General features: G+C 56.8%; 1 protein-coding gene across 3 annotated transcripts; it reads left to right on the top strand.

Moving 5' to 3' along the window:
• Nucleotides 1–781: 781 nt before the first annotated feature.
• LOC128759435 (solute carrier organic anion transporter family member 3A1-like) lies at nt 782–15,186 on the top strand. 3 transcript variants are annotated; one of them, XM_053866376.1, is made up of 10 exons: nt 782–1,148; nt 1,559–2,018; nt 7,025–7,123; nt 7,195–7,449; nt 7,528–7,692; nt 7,757–7,955; nt 8,052–8,187; nt 8,251–8,423; nt 8,979–9,043; nt 9,107–15,186. In XM_053866376.1, the coding sequence occupies exons 1-10, from the start codon at nt 987–989 to the stop codon at nt 9,481–9,483; spliced, it is 2,091 nt and encodes a 696-aa protein (XP_053722351.1). In that variant the 5' UTR covers nt 782–986; the 3' UTR covers nt 9,484–15,186. The 3 variants fall into 3 exon arrangements, with proteins under 3 accessions (XP_053722351.1, XP_053722349.1, XP_053722352.1); XM_053866377.1 differs by lacking the exon at nt 782–1,148 and adding an exon at nt 1,252–1,488; XM_053866374.1 differs by having other exon boundaries at nt 8,052–8,423.
• Nucleotides 15,187–15,335: the final 149 nt, after the last annotated feature.

Raw genomic sequence — 15,335 nt, 5'->3', positions numbered from 1 at the left:
TTCCCAGAATAGCGCCGCTAAATCACCGCTGCTGACTCGGCACTCGGCCTGATGGATGGCGCCGCAGCAGAAGCTATTGACCCGCTGCTGATGGAGGGCCCCGTCACGTGGCCGCTGAGGAGTCGCTGTGAAGGCAGGGGGCGCCACCTCTCTGCGAGGGGGGCGCCAGGGGCTTCCCAAAAACTGACCCAGGTCCACCAGCCCGAGACTCCAGACCAGCGGCGCGGGTCCGAGTGACAGAGACCAGACAGCAGAGTCCAACAAGGCACCCAGGGGAGTCCCACTGGCTGAGGTGAGTCCAACAGAGACGGAGCAACCCCTGGAGCCTCGGGGCTCCATGTGCCTCACAAACACCATTTGAGTCACACCAACACAACGCAAATTATGGAAAGAGACGGAGCGAATAAAGTCAGACTTGAAAAGCTACTTTAATGGAGACCCACCGGAAGTGTTTTAGAAAAACACCGGAAGTGTTTTCCACGCTGATGCGCGGTTTCGCTGCAATATTGAAAACCAAACGAATGTGAAACAACATTTCCTCACTGCAACCAACACCTGGTTTGAATGTTTCCAATGAAAAGAAACCAAACCGCGTCTGAGACGAAGGTGAAGCGGGTCCTGAGCTGGAGCGTGACCACGTGACTGCGGGACCAAACGAAGGCGAGTGAAATACGATCGACTCGATCCGGGTCCGCGAGGACGGGTCCGGACGTGTCGAGCGTCCGGCGGGGGGGAGGGGGGAGGAGGAGGGTGAGGGAAGGGAGGGGCGGAGCGTCCTCGCCAGCTCCGGCTCAGAACCGGGCTGACACATCCCATCCAGTCGGCTCCGGCGGCTCGGAACCAGCCAGCGGAATGTCGCCATCGGGCCGGGCCGAGCGCGCGCGCGCTCCCCGCGGACAGCAGCGCGTCTAGCTGCGTGTCCTCCCGCAGATGCTCCCCGCCGGCGCGAACCCGTCCTCCGCCACGCCGAGCGTCCGGACCGCAGGATGCAGGTGAAGAACCAGCTCTGCACCGAGCGGAGCGGCGCCGACGAGCCGGAGCCGGAGCCGGACAGCCAGAAGAAGAGCTCCTGCTTCTCCAACATCAAGATCTTCCTGGTGTCGGAGTGCGCGCTCATGTTGGCCCAGGGCACCGTGGGCGCGTACCTGGTGAGGCTCCGTCACCCCGCGAGGGACGGTCGCGTGCGCGTGGGGCCTCTGCAGCAGCGCGCTGTGGAGGATCCGCGGAGGGTGGGGGTGGGGGGGTTACGAAACACCGGCCCGGGAGGTCGTCTCCAGCGATGACCTCACCCCTGCCGTCATGACGTCAGCAGGCGCGATGACGAGGCGGCCGGTGGTGACCTCGCTCCGGCGTGGATCTTCACTTGGTGCAGTCTGACGCGGGAACCTCTCGGACAGTGTGATGTGCTTAGCGCCGCTGTACTGTCGGGGACGCGTGTGCAGTACTGCAGTACTTTGCTGTCCCACTGAAGAGCCACACCAGAGTGAGGTCACGTCCGCCTCCATCCCCGTCGTCTCCTCGTCGGCCGTCGGCGTCTCACGCTCTCTCTCCGCCGCAGGTCAGCGTCCTGACCACGCTGGAGCGCCGCTTCAACCTCCAGAGCGCCGACGTGGGCGTCATCGCCAGCAGCTTCGAGATCGGAAACCTGGCGCTCATCCTCTTCGTCAGCTACTTCGGCGCCAAGGCCCACCGGCCCCGGCTGATCGGCTGCGGCGGGATCGTCATGGCGCTGGGCGCCTTGCTGTCGGCGCTGCCCGAGTTCCTGACGCACCAGTATGAGTACGACGCCGAGGACTCGTGGCACGCCGAGGACGGCCGGGACGTCTGCTCCAACGCCTCCAGGTCCGAGAACCCAGATGCAGGATTTAACTGTGGCAACCGGGCCAACACCAACATGATGTACCTGCTCCTGATCGGGGCCCAAGTCCTGCTGGGGATCGGCGCCACGCCGGTGCAGCCGCTGGGGGTGTCCTACATCGACGACCACGTCCACAGGAAGGACTCGTCTCTGTACATAGGTGAGCGCCGCGCTGTCGCCGCTTGATGACGTCATCGCGCTTGTTTACGCCGGTCGCCGAGCTTCTGCCGGTCTGTTGCCGGGGCAACTTTGGCAGAGCGCCGCCACGAACCCGCCGGGGTCGCTGGAGATGAGCAGTGCTGTTTACACTCAGGAGACCGTCGCCATGGTGACGACCGCTCAAACCGCTGCTGCGTGACGTCACCGCTGCCGCCATGACAACACCTGTGCTGAACATCAGGCTGGTCAGTGGCCACACTGTTGCCATAGCAACACCGAGTCAGGTCTTGGAGTTGCCACCACGCCACGCGATGATGCGGCTCACCATCACCGTGGCAACGGTTTGACAGCCACGGTTACTGTCACCATGGCAGCAGGCGACCGCTCCCATCATCTGGGCCCCGGTGGCCCCTGATGGAGGCTCCTCGTCTCTGCTGACTCGGCACGTCTGAGGGTGTGAAGAAACGGCAGCGCGGCGTCCGAAGGTCACGCTGCTGCCGTGTGAGCTAACAGCTGGGGTCAAGCTGTCGCGCGAGGGAACACTGGAGTCCCACTGACCCGCGAGGACCAGCAAAATCAAGCTGATGCTAACTGTTAGCATGCTAGCACACGGCATTGTTCGACACATGTATTTAGGAGTGTTTCTGTGGTGGAGTTGTACATGTCCGTGCAGTGCATACGTGGACCATCGCTAGCCTGGTGCCCTGTGGAGCGTCGTTCCTTCGCTATCTGCTCCTGGAAAAGAGTGTGTTAGCCACGTAGCTCACATAGCTAACAATGCTCGCCTCAGCTCAGAGATGCTCAGGAGCAGTAGAGGGCGCTACAAGGTTCACACACCTGTGTGCAGTAGCGCCCCCAGTGGTCCCGCCCCCGCGGGGCGTCGATGTATGGAGCGTCTGCTCGGGACCCTAATTGGATTATTGATCGCCTGTCACCCGACAGGTCCGGTCCATCACCCGAGCGCGATGAGTCGTGTCGGCGCCGTCGCGGCGCACATTACTGCCATCGATCGGGATGCGATTACAGCAGAGATGTTTGCTGCTGCTTCCCTCTCATAACAACACTTCCTGAGCGGGTCCCGGGGGGGAGGGGGGGGCGCTCCACCGCCCGGCCCGGTCCAGTCATGTGACCCTGGCCGGCCTCAGATGACATCACTTCCTGTTGCTCAGATGAAGATGAGACGGAGGCAAAGATGGATCAACTGTGACTCCGTCTGTGAGTCACCTGAGCTCAGCAGGGAGTCTTGCAACGCGAGTCTCAGCGTGCATGAGAGCCGACCCGAGTGCAACTCGCAATGGCTTCATGACCTCACCAGACTTTGCGTTTTTCGACCTAGCTCGGTGACTGCGGGCGCCACAGTGGGCGGCTACGCTCGTGATCCGTCTCTGCCTCACGCTGCTGAGAACATGACGTCATCCCTGTGGAGAATGAACCAACCTCCGTGTGACCTGTTTCAGGAGGTTTCATGTTTGGGGTCACGGCTCGTGACTCAGGTGCGACGGTGGGCCCACAGGCAGAGCCACTGTGTCCACCAAGGGCCTCAGGGTGGGCGGGCGCGTCACCCAGGAGAGACTCAGAGTGGAGCCTCTGCTCCTCCAGGACACAGCTGGGTGGGTGGAGGCCCCGGGGCAGAGCCAGGTGTCGCTGAGGGCTTAAAAGAGCAGGACAGTGGGAACTCATGGACCTCTTTACTCCGAGTCCCGCCGCTGCAGCCGCTGAGTCAGCGCTCTCATCCCGGCGACCTTCACCTGCCGCTCTCTTTGTGCCGCTCCGGATCCGAACCCGGTTGGTTGGGAAGTGGACCGGAACCTGCCTTCTCCTCCCAGACCAGGTCCACCTCAGGAGACCCCTGGTGGAGCGGCCCGGGCCCAGACTCAGAGGATGGGTGGAGGAACTGGGCTCTGGGTCCGATAACAAACACGGTCTCTGCCCCGGATGTGACTCTCATGGCCCGTCACCGAAGCCTCTGGTGGGTTCAGAACTCGCTCCTGCGGGGGAGCCTCCGCCCCCTCCTCCTCTGATCCACTCCTCCTTGCGTCTCTGACATCGTTTGATCATCCTGAAGTGGCAACACTATATTTAGCTTTCCCTGAAACCATCGCAGCCGAGTCAGATAATTGCTGTCGCTCTGACTCCTCGTCATGCGCAGCATCTGGGTCAAACAGCGTCATCACTGAGGTCCGACTGACTGTGGGAGAGAAACTGACATTTCTCCTAGTTGGACTCCACGAGACGGATGATGCAGTCACTAGCAGGACTAAGCTAGCATGTAGCCAGTCACTAGCAGGACTAAGCTAGCATGTAGTCAGTAGCTGGACTAAGCTAGCATGTAGCCAGTGTCTGGACTAAGCTAGCATGTAGCCAGTCTCTGGACTAAGCTAGCATGTAGCCAGTCACTGGACTAAGCTAGCATGTAGCCAGTCACTGGACTAAGCTAGAATGTAGTCAGTAGCTGGACTAAGCTAGCATGTAGTCAGTAGCTGGACTCAGCTAGAATGTAGCCAGTAGCTGGACTCAGCTAGCATGTAGCCAGTAGCTGGACTAAGCTAGCATGTAGTCAGTAGCTGGACTAAGCTAGCATGTAGTCAGTAGCTGGACTAAGCTAGCATGTAGCCAGTCACTAGCAGGACTAAGCTAGCATGTAGTCAGTAGCTGGACTAAGCTAGCATGTAGCCAGTCACTGGACTAAGCCAGAATGTAGCCAGTAGCTGGACTAAGCTAGCATGTAGCCAGTCACTGGACTAAGCTAGAATGTAGCCAGTAGCTGGACTCAGCTAGAATGTAGCCAGTAGCTGGACTCAGCTAGAATGTAGCCAGTAGCTGGACTAAGCTAGCATGTAGCCAGTCACTGGACTAAGCTAGAATGTAGTCAGTAGCTGGACTAAGCTAGCATGTAGCCAGTAGCTGGACTCAGCTAGAATGTAGCCAGTAGCTGGACTCAGCTAGAATGTAGCCAGTAGCTGGACTAAGCTAGCATGTAGCCAGTCACTAGCAGGACTAAGCTAGCATGTAGTCAGTAGCTGGACTAAGCTAGCATGTAGCCAGTCACTAGCAGGACTAAGCTAGCATGTAGCCAGTCACTAGCAGGACTAAGCTAGCATGTAGTCAGTAGCTGGACTCAGCTAGAATGTAGCCAGTAGCTGGACTCAGCTAGCATGTAGCCAGTCACTGGACTAAGCTAGAATGTAGCCAGTAGCTGGACTCAGCTAGAATGTAGCCAGTAGCTGGACTCAGCTAGAATGTAGCCAGTAGCTGGACTAAGCTAGCATGTAGCCAGTCACTGGACTAAGCTAGAATGTAGTCAGTAGCTGGACTAAGCTAGCATGTAGCCAGTAGCTGGACTCAGCTAGAATGTAGCCAGTAGCTGGACTCAGCTAGAATGTAGCCAGTAGCTGGACTAAGCTAGCATGTAGCCAGTCACTGGACTAAGCTAGAATGTAGTCAGTAGCTGGACTAAGCTAGCATGTAGTCAGTAGCTGGACTCAGCTAGAATGTAGCCAGTAGCTGGACTCAGCTAGCATGTAGCCAGTAGCTGGACTAAGCTAGCATGTAGTCAGTAGCTGGACTAAGCTAGCATGTAGTCAGTAGCTGGACTAAGCTAGCATGTAGCCAGTCACTAGCAGGACTAAGCTAGCATGTAGTCAGTAGCTGGACTAAGCTAGCATGTAGCCAGTCACTGGACTAAGCTAGAATGTAGCCAGTAGCTGGACTAAGCTAGCATGTAGCCAGTCTCTGGACTAAGCTAGCATGTAGCCAGTCACTGGACTAAGCTAGAATGTAGCCAGTAGCTGGACTAAGCTAGCATGTAGCCAGTCTCTGGACTAAGCTAGCATGTAGCCAGTCTCTGGACTAAGCTAGCATGTAGCCAGTCTCTGGACTAAGCTAGCATGTAGCCAGTCACTGGACTAAGCTAGCATGTAGTCAGTAGCTGGACTAAGCTAGAATGTAGCCAGTAGCTGGACTAAGCTAGCATGTAGCCAGTAGCTGGACTAAGCTAGCATGTAGCATGTACCGGGAGAAGGTGCCACTTCCGGTGCAGATACCAAACGTGTCCTACCTGCCGCGGAGTGGTGACGTCACATCCAGCATATACCATCTTTTTTAAGTGTTTTAATGAGCCAGAGGAAATTGAAATAAATTGTTTACGTCCGTTCTTCTCCTCGGTCTGAGGAACAACGCCTCGTGATTGGCCACGGACACGTACTGCGATTGTTTTTACGACTAAATGACTGAAAATACCTTCAGATGTGCATAATTATTGCTGTGGAGTCTATTTAGATTTGTGTGTGATATCAAATAAAAACAATGCCCCGCACACTTCGTAAACGATTCGATGGCAAACATGGTATTTTGTGGACAGAAATGCTGCACATGTGGTAGAAAGCGCCTTGAAATCCTTCATTTCAATGTCCTCTGGCTCATTAAAACCTTCAGTAAAAGATATGGCACATGCCGGATGTGACGTCACCACAGGTGGGACAGGTGTGGTACCTGCACCGTGGCTGTGAACCCGAGTCCTGTCAGGGAGACTGGACTGAAATGACCTGCGCTGTGTCCCTCTGTCACCGTGCGGTCAGCAGGCCTGCTGTCCAGCAGCACGAGCGTGGGCGAGCGGCACCGGCCAGCAGGGCCCGCGGCCACCACTGTGTGTGTGTGTGTGTGTGGTGCTGGTACAGCTTGACTTGTGGGGAGCTGTTCTTGGAGACACACAGCTTTTGCCGGACCCCACAAGGTTCAGCCTCAATCTGAGGGTTCAAATGACCGGGTGATTCCAAGTGGGTTCCAGTCTGGTTCAGAGTCCTGGTTCAGGTGAGCCGTGTGTTTAGAGGCCGGGGAAAGGGTGATGGCCAGGAGAGGTCCTCACAAGGGCAGAGAGAGACAAACCTGCGCGCGTGACGAGACCCACGCGCTCAGCCCGCGGGTGCTTCTCCGTCGCTCTGCTGCCATCTTGTGGCGCCGCAGCAGAACTACAGGCGGGTCGGCTAAGCCCTCATCCCTGTCTTGCAGGTATTTTGTTTTCCACGTTAGTGTTCGGACCGGCCTGCGGCTTCATCCTGGGATCCATGTGCACCAAAGTCTACGTTGATGCCGTGTTCATCGACACCAGTGAGTTGACGAGACGCCTCTGTGGCCGTGCCGCCGCCGGTGACTGACGCTCCGTCTCTGCTTCTGCTCAGGTACTCTGGACATCACCCCCGACGACCCCCGCTGGATTGGGGCGTGGTGGGGCGGCTTCCTCCTCTGTGGTGCCTTACTTTTCCTGTCGGCCATCTTCATGTTCGGCTTCCCGCAGGTCCTGGACCAGCAGGACGGTGGGGGGGAGAGCGAGCAGGCCATGCTGCCCCCCTCCGTCAGCCCGGACTGCCCGGGCCCCAAAGCCGTCTACGGCTTTGACATGAACAGCGGGCTGTCGGTGTGCCAGCATCTGCGAGGTGAGGAGGCGGGGCTTGATCCGCTGCCTGTCGGCGGCCTCTGCTGCAATAACGTGGCTTGTGTGTGGGCGGAGCCAGTGATCCCGCGGGTCACTCGGCACCTTCTGTCCAACCCGGTCTTCAGCTGCGTCACGCTGGCCGCCTGCATGGAGATCGCCGTGGTGGCTGGCTTCGCCGCCTTCCTGGGGAAGTACCTGGAGCAGCAGTTCAACCTCACCACCTCCTCGGCCAATCAGCTGCTGGGTAGGCCTCCGCGTGACCGGCTGGGCTGGGGGTGGACGCGGCTTCTGACCCCCGCCGTCTGCAGGTCTGACCGCCATCCCCTGCGCCTGTCTGGGGATCTTCCTCGGAGGGCTGCTGGTGAAGAAGCTCAACCTGTCGGCTCTGGGCGCCGTCCGCATGGCGGTGCTGGTCAACCTGGTGTCCACCGCCTGCTACGTGTCCTTCCTCTTCCTGGGCTGTGACACCGGCCCCGTCGCCGGGGTGACCGTGGCCTATGGCAACGAGTAAGGCCCGCCCACGCCGCGGCCGCAGCATGACGAGCGCCTGCTGCCTACAGCTGTGTGTGTGTGTGTGTGTGTGTGTGCGTCCCGCCTCCGCAGGAGCCTGAGGTCGTGGCAGCGCCCCGAGTCTCCCTGCATCAGCACCTGCAACTGCTACACCGCCTCCGTCAGTCCCGTCTGCGGATCCAACGGAGTCACTTACCTCTCGGCCTGCTTCGCCGGCTGCACCAAGCCGGTGAGTGAGCGTCGGCACCTGTCCTCGCCGCCTCCACTCACGTCTTCCTCCTCCGGGTGCCAGAACCTGACGGGCTGCACCTGCGTGTCCAGCAGCGCGGACGAGGCGGTGGCTCTGCCCGGGAAGTGTCCCAGTCCCGGCTGTCAGCAGGCCTTCCTCACCTTCCTGTGCGTCATCTGCGTGTGCAGCATGATCGGCGCCATGGCCCAGACGCCGTCCGTCATCATCCTCATCAGGTAGGGACCGCTGTTCCGAGGCCCTGCTGCCCCCGCCGCGTCAGCACGCGCCTCTCATAAACAATGGAGGACGCGTCATGGTCCTTGCAAATGCTTGACTGAGTTTTCACAAGAAGGAGCAACAGTGTCGCAAAAAGGGGATCGCAAAGTCAAAGATGGTTATGGCATGACAGTGTAGACGGCCCCTGCTGCAGACAATGGTCCTCAGTGTGGCCCAGACCAAGGTCCGCGCTCCCTGAGCCTCTTCCTGTGGAGGGCGGCCCAGGCTGCGCTCCACGTCACAGCCGGGAGTCGGCGCTCACTTGAACTCCGCTTCAGTCTTTTGCGTTCCTGAAGGCAAATGCAAAGCCTCAGCTGCCCTCTAGAGGGCGCCACGGTGAGAAATGACTGGCCGGTGGCTACAGCTCGGTTCACAGGATGAAACGACGTCACTGACCCAAGATCCGGTCCAGATGTGGACTCTCCGGCTAGGTCCGTCCTCGTGGGAACTTGTGCACCGACAGTCCTCTAGGGGGCGAGAGTCCGCGTCCTGACGGACTGAACCTGTGTCTGCAGAACCGTGAGTCCGGAGCTCAAGTCCTACGCGCTGGGCCTGCTCTTCCTGCTGCTGCGGCTGATCGGTGAGTGGCTGATCCTCCTGCACGTGGACACGCCTTCACCGTGGCGCCGCGTCTCGCCCGCAGGCTTCATCCCGCCGCCGCTGATCTTCGGGATGGGCATCGACTCCACCTGCTTGTTCTGGAGCTCGGTGTGCGGGGAGAAGGGCGCCTGCATGCTCTACGACAACGTGGCCTACCGACACCTGTACGTCAGCATCGCCATCGTGCTCAAGTCGTCCGCCTTCCTGCTGTACGCCACCACCTGGCAGTGCCTGCGCAAGAACTACAGGAAGTACATCAAGAGCCACGAGGGCTACCTGACGCCCACCGAGCTCTTCTCCTCCAACGTCACGCTGGACAATCTGGGCCGAGAGCTGAGCCACAACCCGGCCAGCAGGACCAAGTTCATTTACAACCTGGAGGAGCCCGACACCTGCGACAACATGGAGTCCGCCTTGTAGAGGGTCACCAAGGCCAATCCTGTCGCCCCCTGCTGTCAGGGAGTGAGGCCGCACCTTCAGCCGCGTTCCATTCCACAACTCGAAGCTCTCTTTTGTTGACGACTGCACACCACACCGAGAATAGCCGCATGCTGATCCGACCTACGCTAGCAAGTGCGAATGCTAACACGCTACGGATAAAGAGTTTTACTGTGATACTGTACTCTGCTGAAGGAGACTCACCAAACATATTTATCGCCGGTGCAGCAGTGGGTCCCCTGATGCCGGGAGCCCGGTGGGGCAGAGGAGGCGGGGCAAACTTGTAGCTTCACCGTTTCAACACGTAGCATTAGCCGCTGTGTGAGTCGTCCGTCATTTAGCGACAGTGACATCACCAGCTTTAGCTTTCGGCTAACACTTGGTCGTACCTCAGTGTTGTGCGCGTCAAGGCGGACTGGTTAGGAACAATGGAGGGCGTGAGACATGAAGCAGCGCAGAGGTTTCCTGCATGACGATCCAGGGGGCGCTAGAGCAGCCAGGTGGGCTGTGACTCTGGCAGAGGAACCTGTGACACTTTTGTTGTGTGAGGTGCTGGAAAGCAGCACTCCACAAACGCTGGAAGGATTTGGCCGTGTGGGGGCGCTAACTGAACAGCGTTGTGATTTTTTTCAAATGTCAGGCTTGCGGTCTCACGAGCAAGTCCCGTATTTTGACGTCACAACATGGTGAACTCTGGACTCACAAGACTCTGTCTGGACTGGACTTGAGCGTGACAGTAAAGGTGGCGATGTTGAGCTCAATTCTCCAATTCTCCATTTGAAAGCTCGGGGGTTGGCGGCTCTCTCCAGCGCGCGAGTGACTCGACGCGTATTTGTGGTCGGATGAAGATTCATTGCTTTTACTTGAAACTTGACGCTGAATTGACGCTATCTGCGGCGCCAGCTAAGATTAGGTGATGATGTGATCCCACTACCTTAAGCTGCTCAGAGTTCGGCCGCTCACATGTTCTTAATGGATGCTTCCTCCTCTCATCGCCACAAATCCGCAAACATGTCACTGAAATCGAGTCCAAGTCGGAAACATGAGACCATAAGAACCAAGGTGTCGGGACAGATTCCTCAGCGAGCACATTATGTACATCACAAGGACACGCAGATAGCTAGCTAGCTAGCAAGCAGACAAGCGCTAGCTGTGTGAGTCCATGGCTAACGCTCGTCTGGACTGTTGCTGCTTCTGCAGCACAGCAACAGGAACCAAAACACAGAGGGAGCGTTTGTTTGTCGCTCTCAAATTGTCGTCTCCGCTCACACTCTCCTTCTTGACTGCACTGCGCGGTCTTCTCTCCTCGGAGCCCGTTTCTCCTCACACTGACATGTCTGCGTCGCACCACACCAATTAGCCGGCTCACATGCGCCCCCACGTGTTCAAGTGAATCAGTATTGACCAGTCAACATAGCTGAGGTGCCACGCTAGCTCGCTGCTTTCACCTCTCTGTTGACGCTACTTTGCTGAAGGTGTTTAACTGACAGACGGAACCGAGATGCACTCAGATCAAAGCGCGATGAAACAGCGTGAATGTGAAGTCGCCAGAAAGTTTATTATAAATAGATATGACTAGCTTATAAGATGATAGTCAACAAAGCATATATCTTTCTTTTAACAAAAGTAGCGCCTCCTAGTGGCCTGTCCATTATAGTGCATGTTAGCTGCTATACAACATCCACTAGCATGTTATTTATGGCGCAATAGCTCTCATTCTATTTACGCTTGTTGGTCAAGGATGCTAGCAGCTAGCCAAAGAGGAAGCCGCTGTCAAGGAATGTAGTTTGTAGTGAGACGTGCTGCTAGCTGCTAGCTGTGCATCAGGGTTTGGGCTGCAGGTGGCGCAAAGAACAGTTTGACCTCGTCCTCCAGCTCCGACCACGTTAGTTAGCTAAGCGCCGCAGCTGATTATCCCGGCACTCTTTTCTTTGCGGTGTTTTTAACTACAGCTCGTAGCTGTTATACTTGAGAGACACACCACAGCTTCCGTCCCACGCTACAAGCTAGCTGCTTCCCAATATGTCGCCGCTGGAGGCCCATGCAACGCTCCGGATTCACACGTGACTGGCTTGCTAGCGTCCTTGCTGCCCGTGTTGACGTAGCCCGAGCCGCGCCCGAACGTGAACCTGCGTCTCCTTCTGTGGAGCAGTGTGTCTCTGCAGGAAACCTCTGAAACAAAAAACCTTTGCGATGTTCGGGGAAAATGTTTGGTTTTCTGAAGCGCCACTCAAAGTTTTGATTTGCTCTGTTGCCTTTTTCATTTTTATAATTAAAGTCGTTACATTTTGATTAGACGCTTTTTGTGCTGTAAAGTTGGGAAACATGATTGTACGTTTGTTGTAAATACATTAAATCTATTTTTGTTTGTACGTCCTGAGCTGTGTTATGGCTAGCGTGAGCCGGTGTGGTCCCCACATCCTGAGCCTCAGCTGCGAATGCTGGCTCGTCGGTTGTGTGTGTGTGTGTGTGTGAGTAACTGGTGGTGTGTGCCACAGTGCAGAGCGCATGTGTGTTTCCTCAGAAGTGTGTTGGTGTGGAGATGTGTTTCACTCTGTGCTAGCTTGTGATTGCTTCATTAGAAGTTGCTTTGAAACTCTCAGGTGAACTTAAACGTGAAACAGAAACAGCAAAAGACTTTAAAAGTCAAAATTAGATTTGTCTTAAAGTCACACCCCAGCCTCCCGACCAAGAATTGGTCCCCACTAGTACAGCAGTACGAGGACACACACACACACACCATTTGGTCGGTCCGTCCTCAGCGCTGGTGCGAGGTAGAACTAGCTGGATGCCGATGTGGCAGATGCTGCTGAAAACACGTCCGGACGGCCAGTCACGTGTCACGCCGGCGTTGGGAGCTGAGAAAATGGCGGGTCACAGGTCGACCCGTGACTCACCTCTGCGCTGACATGGACCTGGATGCTGCTCGGGTTTATGTGAAGGTCACGGAGCTCGGAGGGTTTCTGAGTGCAGGCGAGCTCTTGGTGCAGTCAGACGGAAACCCGCCGCTCGGTGACGGCGAGCTAGCGTGAGTGGCGACATGCTACCGACTCGATGACCGCAGACCTGACAGACGGATGTGTCTTCCACTTGTCTTCACATTGACCCGCGACTGACGAGTGGCCGGCCCTGATGTCTCACCTCTTGAACCCGGAGAACTTGGGCGTGACCCGCTCTGACCCGCACGCTCCGCCGCCCCCCGGCCACCTGCTGAGCCAGAGCTGAGGCTGACCTGATGGGGCGGCGTGCCACGTCTTGTCAGGGTGCAGAGTGCAGACTCCTTCACGGGGAGGGCCCCGGCAGTGGAGCCGTACCAGGCTTCACGTCTCACCCGCGGCTGTGGACGACACGCGACAGCTCCGCCAGGACTGTTGCGGCAGGTTTTTTTTCAGTGAAAGTGGGGGTCATTTATGGTGCTGGACCAACATGACGGGAAGGAAGGAGCTTTGCAAATGGGCTTGTCAAAAACTAGTGACAGTTTTCAGTGTGGAATATATCTGGAGAAGATCAATCAACAAATGCAGATGCTAAATAAAAACGGAGGGTAAAATGAGGCCATCTTTTACGAGGTGGTGCGCCATGAGCAGTTTCCGGGCTGATGCCTTGTCTTGTTCCTCACGAGGGCGGAGCCTGATGGAGGTTTGGTTGGGGGCGGAGTCTGAGGGTTGTTCAGTAGCCAATGAAAACAGTGATCAGGGTCGGGATCTCAAGGCTCAGAAACAGCCTGGAGAGAGGTGGAGCTGGAGGTCGGCCATGTTGGTTTATAGTGACGCTGCACCACTCACTTCCTCAGTTCTGACTTCCCTCTGTTCTACGGGTCCATCATGGGAATCTGGACATCTAGGATTCAGGATCCTTCACGTCTGAACCGCGAGCCTTGGCCCCAAGATTTGTGGTACAATATGAGCGTTTGGAGTTGCACTTCATCTCAACTGGGAGGGAGGGGATCTGCAGAGGGCGGGGCCAAGGGAGACTCGAGTGACGGCTGGAGTTGGCGGGAAAGTCGCAGTGATTGGATGAAAGTTCAGCGCCTCAGCGGATTGGTTGGAACTGACAGTTGCGATGTCAACATCGCCACCTGCTGGAGGGACAGCCTAATGAACGCCTAAAGTGACCCAACCCTCAAGGACGCCACACGACCTTGGCTTGTCTCACCACGACTCCCAGTGCTCCGTGTGGGTGCGAGCACTGACACTTCTCCAATTATCCAGAACATGCAAATCAGGAACACAAACCAGCTGTGAATTGCAAATAGGGTGTCGCTGTGGTCATGTGATCCATCATGTGAGCGGCGGCAGCACGGCTCCGGCGGTGACATCACTGCAGTTTGATGGTGCTGCTGCTGCTGCGGTCACATGACCAGGCGTCTCCTGGCAGCCGTCATTTCCCAGAGTGCAGAGTGGCAACCAGAGACTAGGAAGTGGTCGACGCTCGAGTCCCACCCCGGATTCCCTCGCCATCCATCTCATCATCTGTCCTCATTAACAAACACAACATCCATCAAAATGGCCACCGGCGTCCGACAGTTCCGGTCGCCTCGACGGTTTCCTGGAAACACAGCACTGGAGGCTCCAACACAACAGACAGGCAACACGAGCGTGGCATGAACAAACACCGAGTTCCAGAGAGGTGAGAGCTCACGTTTGGTCCCACACTGACAGCGCGAAGGTCAAGTCCGGACGCTAAACCGCCATCAGGTTTGTGTGTGTGTGTGTGTGTGTGTGTGTTTCAGTCGTGTGATGGACTGGTGACACGTCCTCTGAGGACGGCGCCTCTCACCGAGTGTCAGCTTCCTTCACCTCAAGCCAGTGCGTGCGTGTGTGTGTGTGAGTGTGCGTCCTCTGGAAGACGGCCCTCCTCTGATGTCACGGCGAGGACAGATGAGTCTGGACGGGCTCTGACTCGCGGGTGAGTCTGACCTGAAGCGTCCCAGCATCACCACTGCACTGCCTTCTGTCTTTCACTGGAGTGTGTGTTGGGTTGAGCTGCGCTTGTGGGGCCACTTCTTGGAAACAGGAGCCCACAAGGTTATGTCTGAATTACAGTGTTAAAGCGTCAAAATAAGCGGCTTCCAGTTTGGTTCCAAGTCCTGATTGAGCTGAGCCAGGAGAGGTCCCCGCAAGGATGCAGAGACACACGTGTGTGAAGCGTGCATGTGAGCAGGAGCCACAGTCAGGCGTGTTCCTCTCTGATGCTCTTCTCCTGTGAAGCTCTGCACACCTGTCTCTGAGCTCCAGGACCTTCGTATCTCCCGTGGTCCCTCCTCCTCCCCCACCCCTATGATGACGTCATCCGGTGAGAGCGCCACCCTCACCTTCGCCGCTCTCCACCCACCTGTCCCAGATCAGCCCCCAGGACGCTCCTCTCAGGTGAGCACAGTCAGGGGTCATAATGTTCTGGCTCATCCGAGCTGCTCTCAGGAACTAACTGATTTTAATGTGTGGTACTGGTTCACGACCAACAGGGGGCGCCAGAGACAAGGAAATGATGGACGAGAGCAACTCCGTCACGTGATTTATGTCAGACAAGGAACTTTTTTTTCCATCAATTGTGTGTCATGTACTGAAACCGTCTGCTTCTCTTCCGTGAGCTTCTGACACTGCAGCCAGAGACTTGAGCTAAACAAAGTCCACCGGTGCCAGAACACAAGACTGGACTGACTCTCACAAACAGCGTTTCGTTCCTTCAAAACTAAACGACTCGTCGGCTGATGCTAACTCATATCGGCTCGAGCTACGCGGAGTCGGGCCTTTTTTTATCTCAATGAATTGTGCTGAAGCTGAGTTCACTCTCCATTCATGGCAAATGAATGTGGGATTCATTCATGTTGGACA

Source organism: Synchiropus splendidus, chromosome 5, assembly GCF_027744825.2.
Source record: "Synchiropus splendidus isolate RoL2022-P1 chromosome 5, RoL_Sspl_1.0, whole genome shotgun sequence".
Lineage (NCBI taxonomy): Eukaryota > Metazoa > Chordata > Actinopteri > Syngnathiformes > Callionymidae > Synchiropus > Synchiropus splendidus.
Note: the sequence above shows the minus strand (reverse complement) of the source record. Positions and strands in the feature narration are given on the sequence as shown.

Coding starts and splice junctions, on each gene's coding strand:
- LOC128759435 (XM_053866374.1), top strand. CDS start 987: ATGCAGGTGAAGAACCAGCTCTGCACCGAGCGGAGCGGCGCCGACGAG. Junction 2,019..7,024: donor GGACTCGTCTCTGTACATAG/GTGAGCGCCGCG, acceptor CCTGTCTTGCAG/GTATTTTGTTTTCCACGTTA. Junction 7,956..8,051: donor ACCGTGGCCTATGGCAACGA/GTAAGGCCCGCC, acceptor CCGCCTCCGCAG/GAGCCTGAGGTCGTGGCAGC.